This window comes from Monodelphis domestica, chromosome 5, assembly GCF_027887165.1.
Source record: "Monodelphis domestica isolate mMonDom1 chromosome 5, mMonDom1.pri, whole genome shotgun sequence".
NCBI classification, from domain to species: Eukaryota; Metazoa; Chordata; class Mammalia; order Didelphimorphia; family Didelphidae; genus Monodelphis; species Monodelphis domestica.
The window spans coordinates 258,253,799-258,269,459 of NC_077231.1; the positions used below are offsets into that span (position 1 = coordinate 258,253,799).

Sequence of the window (15,661 nt, forward strand, 5' to 3'; positions counted from 1 at the left end):
ATTGGTTTTTATACTTGACCCCTGGGCCTTTCTGTTTGTATACTTCCTATCTTTGAAACCTTCCAGCTAGAAACAATACCACTTTCTGTCTCAGTTTCCTTAGCTGTAAAATGAGGATGATAATAGCACCTACCTCCCATGGTTTTTGTGAGAATAAAGCAAGATAATATCTTTAGCCCAGTGCCTGGCACAAAGAAAGTACTAAATAAATTCCCTTTCCTTTTCCTTTCAGTGCAGGCATAGGGTTGGGAATCCAGGCCAAGTCTCTGATTCAGCCCTAGTTGGTACTCCATAGTTGACTTCAAAAACCTATCCCTCCATGCCATGGTATAAAAGTAATTTTTTTTTTAATTCCAAGTTTAAGGAATAACTTGGCTAGAACCTCCTGTTTTAGTAGTATGTCTAGTTATCTTAACTGTAACCATTGGAGTATTAGTTTATCACTTCCCTTTTATATTAGAAAATGACTTGTAATGTATGTGTTTATATTCAGTTTATTGAAATAACAAAGTTTATTAACAACATTTATATTTTAGGGAACAATTTACTGATTTTTTTCAGTAAGTAAAAACTTGATGAGAAGGAGGAGGATAAATAATAAAAGCAAACGTTTATATAATACTATGTGCCAGGCATTGCACTAAGCACTTTATAATGATTATCTCATTTGATCCTCACAACAACTCTGAGAGGTAGGTATTCTTATTATCTCCCTTTTTATAGATGAGGAAACTGAGGCAAACAGAGGTTAAATGACTTACCCAGGGTCGCAGTAAGTATCTGTGGCTTAATTTGACCTCAGGTCTTCCTGACTACAAGGCCGGTGCTCTATCTACTGTGCCACAGTGTGTTAGGTACTACACTAATATAGCAGAAAGAATGAATAAGGGATGGAATCCTTGTTAATGCTTCAAATAGTGTTGTTCAGGATTTGTAAATGCTATACCTAATTGCTATTCTCTTACATGCAGGATTTTTGACTTCTGGTGAGTGAGCTTCTTTAAAGTATATCTGACTAAACCAAACAGTCAAAGTATAACTAGATCATATTATTAAGGATATTGTTTTTCAAATTTGATTTTCAAATGTATAGGTCAATTACCTTATTGTTCCATGAGTAGTAAGGCATCTAGATAGGACCATGTTGACAAGATTCATCTCTGGTGAAAAATATGAGCATGTCATAATAACTTAAGTTGAATCCCTCACCTTGTGATAAAGGGAAAACCTGACATACATGCCAGAACAAATAATTAGGAAATTATTCTAGTTCCACTTTGATTTCATTACCCTTCAAAAATGGGAATGTACAAAAATCCACATTTGATTTGATCATTTAATATTTTAGAAGTGGTTTTCATGTTAGCCTCTAGGTTTTATAAAGCATAGGTTATTCTGTTTATCTGTAAATAGAATCCAAAATATATTTCATTTAGCAACATTCATCATAATATCCTTTTTTCCAAACTTGTGATCTTATTAAACTTTGACTGAAGTATATGTTCTTATATGGCATATATTTGGAGACACCCAGGTATTTATTTTTGGTATGAGTGCATTTGGGCTTAGCTGGGAAAAGGGCTTTAATTTCTGTCTTTAAAAAAAACCTAAAAATGTGCTTTTTCTAGACTTCTTATTCTTATTTCAATGTAATGGAGCATCAGTTGCCTAAAATATTTTTAGAGTGCCAAAACTTCAGAAATAATTTTTTAGTGTTTCTTTACATGGTTTACTAACTTTCATAAGACTTAGGGGAATTGTGCTTCTCTGAAGCCAATAGAAACCAAAGATTGTCACATATTTATGTACAAAGGCATTCTAAATTGCATTCCCCTCCCACCCCCAGCACATTCCATAATGCTTTGCCTGCTTTTATAATGGAATTGGGACAGTTGCTTGACTAAATCTACAGATTTTTAAAAATCACTTGCCAATGAAAAGCTAACTTAAATTTATCTTTGCATATCTTAACACTGCAGTACATTAGAATTCTTACTTGATCTCACTAAAGATAAGGTTTCAGCCTTGTTTTATTTAGTATACTTTGTCAAATATAGACCAAAACTATGTTTTCCTTTCATTATTTGAAATTTTGAATAATTTTTAGGTACATTAGAAGCCTCCATATATCTGTACACATAGTTTACATACTATGTAAAAATCAGCTTATACATAAAATAGATCCTCTCAGTATTTAAAGCCATAATGAATATTAGCCTAATTTGAATTATAGTATGTAATTAAAAGTAGAAACTATACCTGAAAAAAACTCACATTTTGAGCTCTTATAAATTGGCCCCAAATAAAGGGATTTGTTGTAGAATAAAATTGTATTAAATTAAAACAAGATAAAAGATGACTTGGAGTTGCTTCATTTTTAGCTATCTTATGTAAATCAAAATATGGAATAATGACACATTGTTTGATTATTTAAATAGAGAAAGGATCTTAGGAAGAAACTTACTTTTGTTATATCATCTTTGTTTTGGTTGTGTGCTAAGAGTACATAAAGAACATAAAAAATAAATAACAAGTTGCCCAGTGGTAGAATGGGAAAAAGAAGATCCTGATGTGATTCTTGTTTCTTAATGATTTTTTTAAATTCTAGACTTATTATTTCTTAGTGATTTTTTTAATTCTACATCACTTAGTCACACTCTTTAATTCCATATAAAAGATGACCTATTGAGTATAAAGAATGTTAATATAAATGACCAGATTAATGCCAACCAAGAGATATCTTTTCTTTGACTAATTCTGTGATATAGATAGGCTCAAACAGCTTAAAAGATGGGAAAAGTAAACATTAAGGAGAATTATTTTACTTGAAAAGACTGGCTTGACCCATATCCATTCAGAAGAAAGGTTGAAGAAAATCCATGCTTGGAACCTTAGAGAATGACTACAATTTAAACTACTTACTCTTAAATTTCAGGTCCTGCAGTAGATTGGTGGGCACTTGGAGTTTGCTTATTTGAATTTCTAACAGGAATTCCACCCTTCAATGATGAAACACCACAGCATGTATTCCAGAATATTTTGAAAAGGGGTAATCTTTTTTCTGTTAAGACCCGTTTTACTAATATTTATATATTTGAATAACAAATTGACAAATCTGAATGTGGATTTATATTGGTAGATATTCCTTGGCCTGGAGATGAAGAAAAATTGCCTGATAATTGCCAGAGTGCAATAGAAGTCCTTTTAACAATAGATAGTACAAAAAGAGCTGGATTAAGAGGTAAGATTTAGCTTGATTTTTAAAAAAGATTTTTAAGTTTCATTGATTCCTTTGTTTTTAAATTCAGATTTTTTTCTTTTATGTTGTCAGCTCCTGACTTTTTGAAATGTGTTTCTCAGATTAAGTTCCATATTTCATTTTTGAAAGACTTTGATTTCATCTCTGCTAATGTCCAGTATCCAATACAGGGAATTAACATAGATTAATGATGTCATAGTAACAAATCAAAAACATGCGATCAAAGGTTATGAAAAAACAGATTTCAAAAGAATAATTGCAAATAGTTAGACAATTTGGATTGCTCTAAATCACTTATAATAAGAGAAATGCAATTTAAAGCAATTCTGAAATTTCATGCTCATCAAATTGGCAAAAAAAAAAAAAGGAAAATATTCAATATCAGAGAGGCTGTAAAAAGGCAGACCTACCTAATCCATTGTTGGCAAGTGTTTCCAATTGTTCAAGCCTTTCTGGAAGGCAATTTGGAATTTTATGCCCCTAAAGTTACTACATATCATATTATCACTTATATCATAATACCACTTCTAGGCTTATGTCCATAAAGAGATCAAATAAAAATGAAAAAGATCTCTCTGCAACAAAAACATTTTTAGCAGTTGTTTTGTTTGGTTGATTTTGTAGTTGCAAAAACCATATAAACTAAAGGGTGGGGTATATATATCAGTTGGGAAACGTGAAAAAATTATGATATATAAAGGTAATGGAATACTATTATATCAATAAGGAAAGATGAAAGGGATTACAGAGTAAAGCAAACAAAATCAGAACAATATATACAATAGCAATAATGTTGTTAAAAACACCATTTTGAAAGACATAAGAATTCTGATTAATGCAGAGACCAATCACACGGTCCCAGAGAACCATTGGTGATGCATACTCACTTCCAAGAGGCCAGATGCAATGCATTTATGTTTAGATGTGGCCAGTGTAGGAATTTATTTTTCATGATCATACATTTGTTACAAGGGCGTTGTTTTTCTATTTTTGAAATAGGGATGGTAGGTGGGTAGGAGAGAATATGTGCTTAGTAATTGAAAAAATTTTAAGAGAGGGATGAAAGGAGCCTTTAGCAGCTCTGTAGGCTGTAAAAGCTTTTTGACTTTGTAGTACATTTTACCAGCTTGAACTCAATAGATATGTGAAACACCTGAAAAATGTGGAAGACACTTTGCAGTCAGTCCATGCATTATAATTTTAGTCTTCTAAAGTTGACTGGTCACTACTGCCTTGTTACTTATTCCATATCATCTTTTGAAGAATTGAACTATTACCTTTCAGACTAAAGTAGAATCAGGAATTGATACATTGATCAAATCTAAGAAAATTTGTAGGTAAATGCTCTATGCAAAGTATTGGGAGTTAGAGTACTAAAACGATTATATGTATGAAATGAAAAAATCATCTATTTTAGTTGCTTTTCTTTTTTCTTTTTAAAATTCTGAATTCAACCAATATCAAATAAAACAAGAATTTCCTTATATAAAGAATTGTTCATGAAATTGTGAATCTGTATTATGAACAGATTGCTTTTCCTTTAAAATTTTTTTAAAATAATATATGTAGTAACCACCACCAATATTTAATTTAAATACCCCCTAAATTGCATGCAAAATCACAAACTCTACAGTTTATGATTTGTTTTAAAATATGTAAATTATATATGTCTGCTAATATAAGCATCCTCTGCTTTTGAGTTTTGTTTTACCTTTGGATTTTACTTAGATACATTTTTCTCTTCATTTTGTATTTATTTCTTTTTAGTGGAGTCATTATTAAATGTATTGTTCTCTTCATATATTTGTCATTTCTAATAACAAAATACAATCCATTACATTCAAATATTACAATCTATTTAGCCAGTTCTCTCAATCATTACATTTATGTTATTTCCAGTTAATTTTGTCATTACAAAGGTTCCATGAATATTTTGATATATTCACAGTTTTTTGCCCTCTCTATGCCCTTAGGATTAGGGCCTAATCCTAATAATGAGATTCCCTACAATTTTTAATTTAAGCATATAGGTTAATGAACATAAAAATTTTTATTATATACCTGTATTGGGAAATTTTTTTGTATATGTACCACACATGTATATTTATATAATCAATGGTTATATTCCTCTATACTATGCTAATAATTACACTATAAAGTTCATGTAAAAATAGACATTAAAAAGTAAATGAAGATGAAATAATATCTGATACTTGAATCAAAAAGGAAAGCACTGGAATTTGAATAGGGAAGTAACACAGGGTGCTTTAGGAAATTCACCATAATGGCTGAATAGAGCATACATACATTGGAGATGAGATAGCCTTTTTTTTTTAACCCTTACTTTCTGCCTTACAATCAATACTTTGTATTGGTTCCAAGGCAGAAGAGCAGTAAGAACTAGGCAATGAGGGTTCAGTGACTTGCCCAGGGGATACCCAGTTAGGAAGTGTCTAAGGCCAAATTTGAACCCAGGACCTCCCATCTCTGGGCCTGGCTCTCAATCCACTGAGCCACCCAGTTGCCCCTGAGATAGCCTTTTGAAGCAGGGAGACTATTCTTAGAAGGCTCTTAAAATAGTTTAGGTGATAGATGAGAGCTTGAATGAGGATCCTGACCCATTGAAAAGAAGAAATAGGTAAATGTGATCAGTATAGATTTGGAGGTGATAAGATTTGCTAAATAATTGGCTTTGTAGGGTGAAAGAGAATAAAGAACTCAAGATGGCATTGAGGCTGCAAAACTGGGTGACAGGAAGAAATAGGGAAATTGGGAAGAGGGATGGATTTATGGGAAAAGATGGTGTCATAAGACCCATAGTATATCATGAAAACCATCCATGTCTGTTAAGCCTGTACAACTCATTCAGTCAAAATGAAAGTTTTTCACCCACTAGATGAGTGGAGAAGCAAATTTTCCCAGTGCCACTTCTCTAGTTGCTGCTGAGGGTGCCTGGGTGTAGTAGTTTATAATGGGTAGCATTTACATTGCACTTTTAAGATTTACAAAGTTCTTTTCATAGGCCTGAGGGCCTAAATACCCTGTAGAAGGTTGGACTTGTACAATGGAGACCAGGAGAAGAATCAATTGGCACAAGGATTGATGTGGTTGTCTTAGAGATAAGCCATTATTAGCTACTACATGGAGGGCAGGTTGCAATCTCACCTTCCCATTTGGCAAGAGTAATGGCTGAGGAAGAGGATGAAAGTTATGAGTTATAGGAGAATGATTTTGCACTTCTATGACACAGGTATGACACAAGAAGGACAAGTACCGTTGTGAGACATTTCCACTTAATATTTTAACATTATTTTAATAAATATTGAGTGAAACAGAATTTTGGCAATAATGATTTACTTGGGTTTGTTTGTTTTTTTCCCAAGAGTTGAAACAGCATCCTCTCTTCAGGGATGTGGACTGGGAGAATCTACCGAATCAAAGGATGCCTTTCATACCTCAACCAGATGATGAAACAGACACTTCCTATTTTGAAGCTAGAAATAATGCTCAGCATTTGACTGTTTCAGGATTTAGTTTATAGCACTATAAAAAGATGAGGAACTTTCTTATTTGATTGACTTTGTTAAGAATAGGCTAATGTTAACTCTAATACCAGATTAGGTAAATAGTTGAAGGGAAATTGCATGCTGATTTGTAGCAATCTGCTTTTGTTTTATAGTGACTACAGATAATACAAATTTGTAAAATCAATAGTTTTGTTTTCATCTGAGAGATTACTGTATATGTCTTTAAATATGCATTTCTTAGTCTGTTTAGGTTATAAAAATCAATAGTTCATCTTAATCTAAAAAATTAGTGTACATATCTTCAAATTTCCTTTTTCCACTTTTTTATTGCACTTTACAAAAGCTAAAGTATTAGCAAAACTGAAATATCACTTTAGAGAGAGAGTGAACCTGATTTCCCTCCCTCCCCTTTTATCTGCTGCTCTTAGTGCATCCAGTTTCTAGAATTGTTTGCAATGCAAAATATATTGTTGATATACTTAAATGTTATTTAGTTGTATGTGATTAATAACAAAATTCTGTTCTCAAAGTCAATACTTGGAGGATATGTCTAAGGTATATGGTCAAAATTTATGTCCTAACACAAGACAAATCCCTTCCTTTCACACTGTAACCTTTGAGGAATTGTAAATGAGCAAAACTGTGTATTAGCACCAAATATAGAGCTAGGCATTATGCTTAGTATTGTTACTGAAAATCTGAACTGTGTTTGTTGCATTTTTTATGTTTGTTTATTTGATTTTAACGGTGTTTTGACATTTGCTTAGCTAAGATTGTCTGGAGAAAATACACCTGAGCAACACTGATAGCCTACCTTTAAAATGATTAATAAAATTAATTCTAACACATTCTAATTAGTTTATGTATCACTCTGAGAAAGTACCTGTCTTAAAAATCAATGTTAATCAAAATGTAAAATGTAGGTTTTAAAACTCTTATTTTTGTTCAGAAACCTTGTACACTGTAAAAAGATAAAAGCAAATGTCATATTTGAAGACTAAATGTAGATTCTCTGCTAATATAATATTATTAAATGTTGTATTCTAAAACATTTGGTGTAGTTTCTACATTTAAATATTGATAGGAGAGAGTCTTCTGAAGCACCAGTTGTGTTAGTAGTGAGAGATGTACTAGAACATGACTGTAATTTGATAGATGCTGCTGGAGGACCAGGGCGGTAACTTTTCCTTTCCTTATCTCTAGCTCCTAGCACAGTGACTTGTATTTACTGAATGCTTTAAAACATTTGTTGTTTGATTCTTCCTTCTTTAGTCTTCAGAGCTTTTTAGCTTTATCTCCCGTTCTTTTCTCCTCATTAAACCCTTACCTTCCATTTTAGTATCAGTTCTAAAACAGAAGAGCCGAAAAGGCTAAGCAATTTAGTGACTTGCCTAGGATCAATCACACAGCTAGGAAGAGACTGAGACCCCATTTGAACCTAGGTCCTCCCAATTCTAGAACAGTCACTGCTATCTAGCTGCCCCTCGCCTTATTCTTTCTTAAAAGTTATGTTCTTTGTGCTTCTTTTGCCTTCTTTTTGGAGCCTTACTCTAATCTTTTTTTCATTCATTCATCTTCAGTCTCTGTATCTCCACTACCAACTTCTCCCCTCAAATTTTAGTTTTTCCCCCCAGTTCTAAAGAAACCATCCTTTAACACACTTCTTTTTATACCCATTATGGTCTCTCAGTTCTTACCTTGTCTGTATTTCATCTAGTTTTTGTACCTGGAATGTGCTCTTTCATCATCTCTTTCCTTTAGAATCCTCTCCTTTCTCCAGTTCTTCCCAGGCTTAACTCAAGCACAAACAAGTGCTTTTCTGAACCCCCAACACCTCCCTCCCCCAATTACTTTGTTTCTTTTGTTTGTACTTATGTGTGCATGTTTTATTTCCCCAATAGAATGTATCATCCTTGAGGACAGGAACTATTTCTTTATCCATCTTCTCCTGATACATATCAGGTACTTAATAAATGCTTGCTCTCTGATCCTCTGAACCCCAGTTCAGACTATAAGAGCATAGTCAAGGGACATATAGGTGGCTCAGTGGATAGTGTGTGTAAGAATTAAATTAATATTCCTACCCAGATATATATTTTATAGTTTATTAGAAAGGGTGGACTATCATAGTTTTAAATCTCATCATTCCTCTAAGTAACCTGACCGTGAGTTGCCTAGTCTTTCAGTCCCTTCCGCTTTCCCCCTTACCTGCCTGCTCTGTTCCTGCATTCATTCAGAAGCCCCCATGTCACTGTCCCCTCACTTTTATTGACATACAGCACGCACACAGACTCAAAACCTGGTGGAACTGTGTTATATGAGGAATATTGATGGCCAGGTCAAGCTACTCAGGAGGGGAGAGGATAAGATCCCCTTCAGCACAAGTGTTAGGTCTGAAGGCAGGAGATCCTGAGTTCAAATCTGGCCTCAGATACTTCCTAGCCTGTATAATCCTGGGCAAGTCATGTAACTCTTAATGCCTATCCTTTGCCCATTTGTCTTTTAAGTGTTACTAGGACAGAAAGTATGAGTTTGGGGGTGGGAAGAGAGCACAGTCAAAATAATTTATCATTACTGTTTTTATTTTGGACTCGGCTTTACAGTAAATAAACTGAAGAGAAGAAACATTTCATTAAAAAAAATACCATTGTCCATTTAAAATCAGGTTTTGTTAAACAAAGCATGAACATTAAATCCTAAAATTACATCTTTGTTTTTATATACAAGAGCTGTGTGCAAAGTGCTTTTCAAACTATAAAATAAGACTTTGGGACAGGATAGAAAGTTTTAACCCCAAGAGATGATGACCCCTGAACTACCTGCAGTTGATCACAGCTGCTTACATTCATGAAGTCTAATTAAACTAGTCCAAAAGCCCATCTGTGTCCCTTTTTGAAAATAAAGTTTTATAGCTATTCCTTCATTCATATAGGTTTGATCTTTTTTCATATGTAATTCAAGTGGCCTTGTTTTTTTCTCAAAATGGTAGGGGTTTTGCTTGTTTCCTCCTTAAGCAGATATTAGCAGTTACTCTTTTACCCAGATGCAATCAAAGAAGAAGCTTGCAAGGGAGATATATAAGGAAAAGAAAGAACTTGGGAAAGTCCATTTAAAAATATATATATTTCACCTTTAGAAAAAGGCCATCCTTGCATAATTTGCTTCCATTTTCTAATTAAAAACACACTGTATTCAATACAGCGCCGGATTCATTTTCCAAGATACAACTACATGACACCATGACTTTTCTCAGGGAATCTTAATGCACATGCTAGTAAAGAAGGAGCCAAGGACTTTTCAGAAGTTGACTCCTATCATAAGGATCATGTACAAAGAAATAACGATGGCCCAGGGAGGACTTCCCAAGACACCAATTCAAATCTTTCTATCCTCAAAGCCAAAATCTACTATGCCTTTGAAAGTTTCTGTCATTTGAGATGGAGTTTAATCGCGTGGCACCCAAAAGCCCAGTTATCTCACATTATCTTTACAACATCCCTGTGGTTAGATATATTGCAAACATTATCCCCAGATGGATAAACTGAGGCACTAAGAGGTTAAGTGATTTATTCATGGCAACATGAATTACTGAAAATCATTTGTTGAGTCATGAGTTCTCTGTCCTTAAAAAAAAACAAACTCCAGTATAAATAAGTTTTCGTTTTATATTTCAAAGCACCCCGTGCAGAAACTATAGTTCTTCCCCTAAAGTGATTTCCAAGGAATAGGTCTAGATGATTGAATCAAACTATTATTTATACATTGCAGCGTCAGTTTATACTCTGAAACATCAAGCCTATTTCCTCCCTTCCATCATGCAGGACATGCACCTCCCTTGAACTGTTTCCAGAAACTGAATGAGCAGAGTACAAGCAAATCACTTCCACTCTGTTCAGGTGGGAGCCCTGGGTCACATCTGGGTAGGAAGGAAGATGCCTGCACAAGGTCAGGACTGTCAAGTCCCCCACTTATTAGGAGAGCAAAGCATTGGGCAGTCCACCAAGTGAACTGTGAAAGAGCCTCCCTTGGCAGTTCATCCTTCCGTGCCATGCTAACTCGGTGACTACGCTACGAAGTCAACTGATTTTCATTTGAAATCTAGGTTTGTGCCCGAGTCACATCCTTTCACACATTCAGGGCTGCACCCCCCCACCCCACCCCTGGTTAGTTTATAACCAAAAAAACATAAAAAATCTGGTCTCATTATCACTGTGTGCTGAAAAAGCAGTTCGTGTTTCTACACTGGAGGTATTTGGGTTAATGTTACCAAACAATAATTAATTTAATGTCCTTCAGGTCCAAGGGTGGGATAATTCTATGTATACTATTTGTTATCTAGCTGAGAATGATCGTTCAAGTATCAGTAATAGTAATTAGTCTCGAAGATATCATCTTTGTAGTGCTAAAAGAACAAAATCCTGACACCTCCCCACCCGCCCAAGGCTGCCGAAGCCACAAAAGCAGTCCAGTCGTCGTGGAGCCTGTGATTCCTGGGGCACACCAGCTCCTTTTTGGTCGGTTGGATGGCGCCTCCCCTACTCAGTTCAGTTTCCTTAAAAAGAAAAAAAAAAGCCAGATGTCAGGTCAGTTAGCCCCAAGTTCTATCTGAATGTTAAACGTTTCAGCACAAAAGAAACCTAAGAATGACACTGCTCAAGAGTCATAATCACAATTTAAAAGAAAAAGAAAATATTAGTGTTGCAAACAATTATTACAAAACTGGTTCACCTGACAAGAAAGAACTGCAAGTGGCTGTAAAAGATGAGTTAATAGCTTTTATATAGTGCTTTATGGTTTACAATGCACTTTAAAAATATCTCAACTCTGAGATTACAAGATTCTGTGATATATTTTTAATCTTGACTGTTAATCTCAAAATGTGATACTTTGTGTGAATTGTGTATGCTTTTGCTACTACCAGATAAAGTCTGCTGGTTTCTAATTTCTCATTCGTTTTCAATATGTCTAGGGAAGTATCTCATTCTGTTTTCTGAAAAATAAAGAATTATTTTTCTTTTTTGAAAAAAAAAATCTCATTTGATCCTCACAACCACCTTGGGAGGTGGGTATAATTGTTGGATCCCAGATGAGGAAACTGAGGCAGACAGCTCAATTATCTCATCCAGGGTCTTATAGTCAATAAGCATCTTTTAAGTCTTCCTGATTTTATATCTAGCATTCCATCTGCTGTGCCACCTGGGAGCCTCCGTTTAACAAATAAATTACATTTTTTAATGGAAAAATTGTATTTAATTTAGAATATTTTTCTATGGTTACATGATTCATGTCCTCCACCTACCCCCCAGCAAATAAGCAATTCCACTAGGTTTTTACATGTGTCATTGATCAAGACTTTAAATTACAATTTAAATAGCTCTTTTCGGTTTCCTTGGACTCCAGAAAAATTGCTTAGCAGGACATTATCCTTTTGTGTCACAATTTCAGGATCCCACTCTCCATTTATCTCCTCTTAGCCCGGTATCCATCATAGCAGGACTTTTGTGAGAGAATAAGCAGTTGTTCCCTTAGGGAATTCCCCAGGCCCATTTCTGCCTTCATATGAATTGATGGGTCAGATCCTTCTTTTGATTAAGATACAACAGTTCCTGTTGTCCCAGGGGTATGAGAAGGGCAAGCAGGAAGCCCTGTGTGTGGCAGTGTGAAGAGTGAATCAAACTTTTTCTATCAATCAGCAACTTTTAAATTAAGCAGCCAAACACTTAAACATCCCTACTTAACACTAAGTAAGAGTACACAAGTCACTTACTAAAGTGGGTGACAACTCCAGAGGCCACTGACCACCCCCTGGGCAGTGCTAAACACATTGAAAGCCTATAATTGGTTCCCATAAAGTAGAGGAAAGCACAGGAAGTGATGTGGAAAAAGGACTATAAAAGACCCTGAAATTCCTGTCCAGGGAGCGTCTCCTGATGACTTGGCCTTTGGCTTGGACCTTGATTTTGGCTCTTGGATGACTTCTTGGAGGACTGCTCCTGCATCTTCTCCTTTGGAGTTCATCTTGGGTGAGTGAGTACCTGGTCTTCCTTTCCTGGCTTCTGGAGAGGCCTTCCTTTACTGGAGGAGGCTGCATTGTTAGAACCTTTGCTGAAGACACCACCAGGTCCTCTGGCTGAGGTTAAAGAGCCCTGCTGGGGCTGGGTCAGATATCGGAGCAACATTTAGTATGATAGGCTAGACATTTTCTCTACCCTCTCTTTACATTTCTCTACTTTCTGTGAAGACTGGATTTAGCTATCTCCTGATTGTAACAATGAAGATACTTAGCTCTTCCTTTATTGTGAAGATTAAATTGTAATCCCCTGATTGTAACAATGAAGGTACTTAGCTCTTCCTTTATTGGGAAGATTTATTTTTAGATTTTAATCCCCAAAAGGTGATAACTCAGTATTTTAAGTAGATCTATCCATTTGAACTATAAAAAGGTGTTAAGTAACTACAAAAAGTGAACTAACCAAAAAAGGTTTAGTTAAGTAACCAAAAAAGGTATAATTTAACCAAAGAAGATGTGAACTAAAGAGTGGGCAGTCCTGGAGAGGAGCATCTGCTGTGATTGTTAGACGTGAAATTTAAGGGAGGTGACACAAGAGAAAAAGATCTTTAAAAAGAAGTCAAGAGGCCAGAAGAATATATCCGATTTGAGATTCGAGTTGGATGGAGCATCTCTGACTCAGAGTGGACCTGGAGGAACTGGACCCCTAGAGGAACTCGTGCAGGAGACCTGAATGCTTTTCCCTTTAGACAATCTCCCTTGGTAAGTGAAAGGCTGACTCGGTGACTACCTTTCTCGGAGATATAAACCTCCAAGAAAGGCCCATCGTCTTGAGACTCTTTTCCCTGATTAGGGCCTTAATATTTCTACCTGGCTCAGAAGAAGCGGAGTTTCCTCTCTCTCATACCTTAATATCTTCCCTCTATTGTAAATAAACTACCATAAATTCCATTTATTTTAGTAAGTCATTTTGGGATTTAGAAATTAAATTCCTGGCAACCACCTATATAAATATTCCAACCACAATTTAAATTTAACATTTCACTCTTTCCACCTCTTTGTAAATAAAACTAATAAAGGTCATTTTAACTTGAACTATAATATTTTTAAATCGGTGACCACAAATATTACTTTAGAATTCTCATATTTAGTCAAACCCCTAGATTTTAATTTCTTTATATCAGGAAGGCAGGGCCTCCATCAGCACAGTTCCACTGATCAGTGAATCCCTCCAAGTGGTCAGACACTGGTCTGAAACAAGACTTGCCCCCTGCCCCCATGAGCTGCCACTCTGCTGACAGACATAGGGCAAACATGGTGTGTACTGTGTGTGCATCCCATGTAAACACACACACATGCAGACACACCCCTACGTAGAGATGCAGTGGTCAGAAACACCAACTGTCCCCCGGGGTTCCGCTTCATTGCTCTAAATTCCTATTTTCTTAATGACCCTCTTTCAATACTTGATGTGAATGGGGTGTATTTGTCCTTTGTCCCAATAAATTCTTTAAGAATGTTGTCATTCCTTTCATATTGTTTTGTTTGCAAATTTGGGATGGGCTCACAGTAAGAGATGAAGAGAGAGTCAAGGGAAAAGGGGCCCCCTCTGACAGTGCCCCAGGCACCGCCATGCCACAAGGGGGACAGCTCCCTCCTGCCCCTTTTGTCTGAGACTGCCTGGCAGGGACAGATGGGTTCTTGGACTTCTTTCCTCCTATCTTGACACGCCTTGAAAATCCCCTTCTCTGCCCTCTGCCCCCTTCACTTGGGCTAGTGAGGTGACTAGTTCTATAGCTACTGAAACTCCTAAAGAATCTGGGGTTGGCAGTCATGGAAGAAGGCTGAAAAGTCTCTCTTTTTTTCTGACTGATAACCTAGGGGCATTTTGGGAAGTCTTCAGGAAGATAATATGAACTGTTACAGAATGAAAGAAGGGGGCGGCTGGCTGGCTTAGTGGATGGAGAGCCAGGCCTGGAGACAGAAGGCAGAAGAGCAGTAAGGGCTAGACAATGGAGCTGAAGTGACTTGCTCAGGGTCACACAGCTGAGAAGTGTCTGAGGCCAGATTTGAACCCAGGATCTCCAGTCTCTAGGCCTGACTCTCCATCCACTTTGTCACCCAGCTGCCCCAAGGCTTACTCTTGATGGGCGTATCCTAAGAGAAGCTCAGATGGCCCCCACAGGCAGCAGCAGGGCAGCAGCAGGAGCTGGCTTGGGAGGCAGGGTGAGTGCCGGTACCTCCCCTGACTTGTCTGGATGTCCTTAAACACTCCACCTGTCCTCCTGCTCTGTGCAAGGCAGGGGCTGGCCTCGATGGCCCCCAAGGCTGCCTTAGCTCCAAATCTGTGATCTTATGATTCTTCCAGCAGAGGCAGGAAGAAGACCCTGGCTAAGGACACACAGGCCATGTTGGTGAGCCTGTGGCATGTATGCCAGGGGCATGGCTCTCCTCCCCCTCTCCACATGCCTGAGGACATTCCTCACATGACCCGCCCCTCTGCCCATCAGCCAATGGGTGTGCTTCCTCCCTCCCCTGTCTGGGGTAAGGAGGCGGGGTGAAGGGGGCCATTTGGGCACTCGGGCTCTAAAAGGTTCGCCATCATGGCTCTAGGGTCTGCCCATCTCTCTGATCTTCTCCTTTCCCATGGTAGCAGAAAATAACTTCCCCAAAGCCCCATCTTCACTCCAATGTTCCCCCTTGCTCTCTGCTCCTGTGGCTGCCACACTATGCACCCCTTGCTGCAGGACCTGACTTCTGTGAATGCCCTGCCAGACTCTCAGGTGACAGGGGTCTCCTCATACTCACACCTCACCCCAAACCTTACTGAGGCACAGAGGCCAAGGCTGGGGCTTTATAAACATC

General features: G+C 36.9%; 2 protein-coding genes across 7 annotated transcripts in view; one reads left to right on the forward strand and one right to left on the reverse strand.

The window, feature by feature from the left end:
- MASTL (microtubule associated serine/threonine kinase like) overlaps nucleotides 1-7,835 on the forward strand; it is a 34,130-nt gene extending 26,295 nt beyond the window's left edge. For 2 of the 3 annotated variants that reach the window (XM_001375979.5, XM_007504837.3), the window contains exons 10-12: nucleotides 2,936-3,049; nucleotides 3,140-3,241; nucleotides 6,643-7,835. In XM_001375979.5, the coding sequence (XP_001376016.3) occupies nucleotides 2,936-3,049; nucleotides 3,140-3,241; nucleotides 6,643-6,800 (374 nt within the window). In that variant the 3' untranslated portion in view covers nucleotides 6,801-7,835. Of the gene's footprint in view, nucleotides 1-536; nucleotides 693-2,935; nucleotides 3,050-3,139; nucleotides 3,242-6,642 lie in introns of those variants that run through there. The other variant, XR_008912418.1, reaches the window with a different exon arrangement.
- Nucleotides 7,836-9,350: 1,515 nt separating this feature from the next.
- Nucleotides 9,351-15,661, reverse strand: part of ACBD5 (acyl-CoA binding domain containing 5) — a 49,629-nt gene continuing 43,318 nt past the window's right edge. For all 4 annotated transcript variants that reach the window (XM_056800076.1, XM_056800075.1, XM_016426335.2 and 1 more), the window contains one exon: nucleotides 9,351-11,338. In XM_056800076.1, the coding sequence (XP_056656054.1) occupies nucleotides 11,326-11,338 (13 nt within the window). In that variant the 3' untranslated portion in view covers nucleotides 9,351-11,325. The remainder of the gene's footprint in view (nucleotides 11,339-15,661) is intronic.